This window comes from Halyomorpha halys, unplaced genomic scaffold (assembly GCF_000696795.3).
Source record: "Halyomorpha halys isolate HHAL.00 unplaced genomic scaffold, Hhal_1.1 Scaffold142.1, whole genome shotgun sequence".
NCBI lineage: Eukaryota > Metazoa > Arthropoda > Insecta > Hemiptera > Pentatomidae > Halyomorpha > Halyomorpha halys.
Window position 1 is genome coordinate 711,636 of NW_027113471.1, and position 2,163 is coordinate 713,798.

Sequence of the window (2,163 nt, forward strand, 5' to 3'; positions counted from 1 at the left end):
TTCAACAGTAAACCGAAGACGAGGGTGGTATGAGTTAAAGGCTGATAGGATCTCGGGGATTCTGTCAGGATTGAGGACCAGGAAGAGATCGTCCACGTACTTTTTAATGAAAATAATGTCTTGTGAGAAGAGAGGTATTATAGAGTCGAGAAGGTCATTAGGTGCGCTGGTGAAGAACTTGAAGAGGTTACTAAGTTAACTTCTCCACCAAAAGAAATCTAACCTCTAGAAAAGAAGAAGAGAAGATGATGTCAATTCAGTTTTCAATATCCTGTGTATAAGGTTGGTGTTATGATATTATAGGTTGTTACAGTTACAAATCGACTTTTTACTGATACATTATGAACCTTTGGTACCTAGAACCGAAGAATGATCTTGCACAGTTTTGAAGATCAGGTCAGACTATACATTTATTTTTATAACCCCTAGAAGTACTAGTTTAACTACTTAGAGTTAAAAACTAAATGATATTAGTATATTAGACTCTTCTCCTTGAAGAGGGTTCCATATTAGCACCTCCTCCTCTAATCATTGACTATACTGGATTAATATGACGCAGGTAGGTGCAGTTGAGAGTCAACATTTCATCAAAACTGGCCAACTAGTTACCCTCAGCGAACAGAACGTCTTGGATTGCGTCAACGCCCCAGTGGACACTGGCCACTGCCGCGTCGGCTGGATGGATACCGCCTTCGAGTACATTCTCAACAACGGAATCGACACCGAGGAGTCATATCCTTACGAAGCTGAGGTAGGAACTGGCATGAGGTATATGTATTGTACAAGTAGAAAGTTAAGATATTATATTTATGTTTGCTTCTCAGATCAAAGAGTGCAGGTTCGACGCCGCCAACGTTGGTGCGACCATCACCGGGTACGCGGACCTGCCCTCGGGAGACGAGAAGGTCCTCAAGACAGCAGTAGCGACGGTAGGTCCCGTCTCGGTCGCCATCGACTCCATGGACGGAAACTTCCAGCATTATCAATCAGGTAGGTTTATTGTTTATAATAGTCATAATAAATAATATGATTATAGCTAACGCAATGTTATAATTTTTATTGAGGTGTAGATAGTTGACCGTAGATTAATGATTGGAGAAGTTTGTCGGGGGGTGCGGTCAGCAAAGAACAACATAAATAAACAAAACCATATTTATTTATTTTATGCCGACGTTTCGACGTAAGTTTCAGGTCTTTATCAGGTTTTATAGAGCAAAAGAGACAATAACAACATTTAGAGAAACATAAAATTGAAAAGGTATAGTATACAAACAAATTTAGAATTATACAAAATATTGATTAAATCATAAATCATACAAAATTGATAACTGATAATTGAATAGTAAAAAAAAAAATTAATTGATTGATAAACGTGGAATTAGATGGTAGTAGATTTAAAACAGTGACAGATGAAATATAATATCATCTAGGTAAGAAGATAGGTATAATACAAGTAGTCTAAAAAACTGAAAAAATAAATAAATAAATTCAATATTTTGTATAATTCTAAATTTGTTTGTATACTATTCCTTTTCAATTGTATGTTTCTCTAAATGTTGTTGTTATCTCTTTTGTTCTATAGCCCTGATGAAGACCTGAAACTCAGGTCGAAACGTCGGCATAAAATAAATAAATATGGTTCGGTTTATTTATGTTGTTCTTTGCTGACCGCACCCCCCGACAAACTTCTCCTATAATTGAAAGAAAAACAACATGTTAATCCTAAAATGTTCATCCGGTAAGAACCACCTTAAGGAAATTTATGAGATTTTCTTTACTTCTGACAAGAGGGCTAATACAGATACCATATAATTTTATGTCATTACAAAAATAAATTATTGAAAACTTATAATTAGATAATTTTTAAGAGAATATGAAAATTCAGAAGGATCTTTTCCTTCTTTGACGTCATCTTGTAGCGCCTAGGGTCTCCAATTATTCTTAATTTCTTGTCATGTTCATGCTGTGGTGGATTGACTTCTCGTCTAGAACTAACGGTTACCTATTCCTTACACGACATCCTTAGCCAGCGTCAAGGTCAGTGTCAGGAGCATAGACCATCTTCTTCAGTGGATCTCGGTATTCCTCCTTCCTGACGAGATAGCCAAACCACTTCAGTGGATCTCGGTGTTCCTCCTTCCTGACGAGATAGCCAAACCACTT

General features: G+C 36.8%; 1 protein-coding gene across 1 annotated transcript in view; it reads left to right on the forward strand.

The window, feature by feature from the left end:
- LOC106678424 (digestive cysteine proteinase 1) overlaps positions 1–2,163 on the forward strand; it is a 23,811-nt gene that overhangs the window by 17,215 nt on the left and 4,433 nt on the right. The window contains exons 5-6 of the mRNA XM_014416906.3: positions 560–751; positions 825–990. Of these exons, the coding sequence (XP_014272392.1) occupies positions 560–751; positions 825–990 (358 nt within the window). The remainder of the gene's footprint in view (positions 1–559; positions 752–824; positions 991–2,163) is intronic.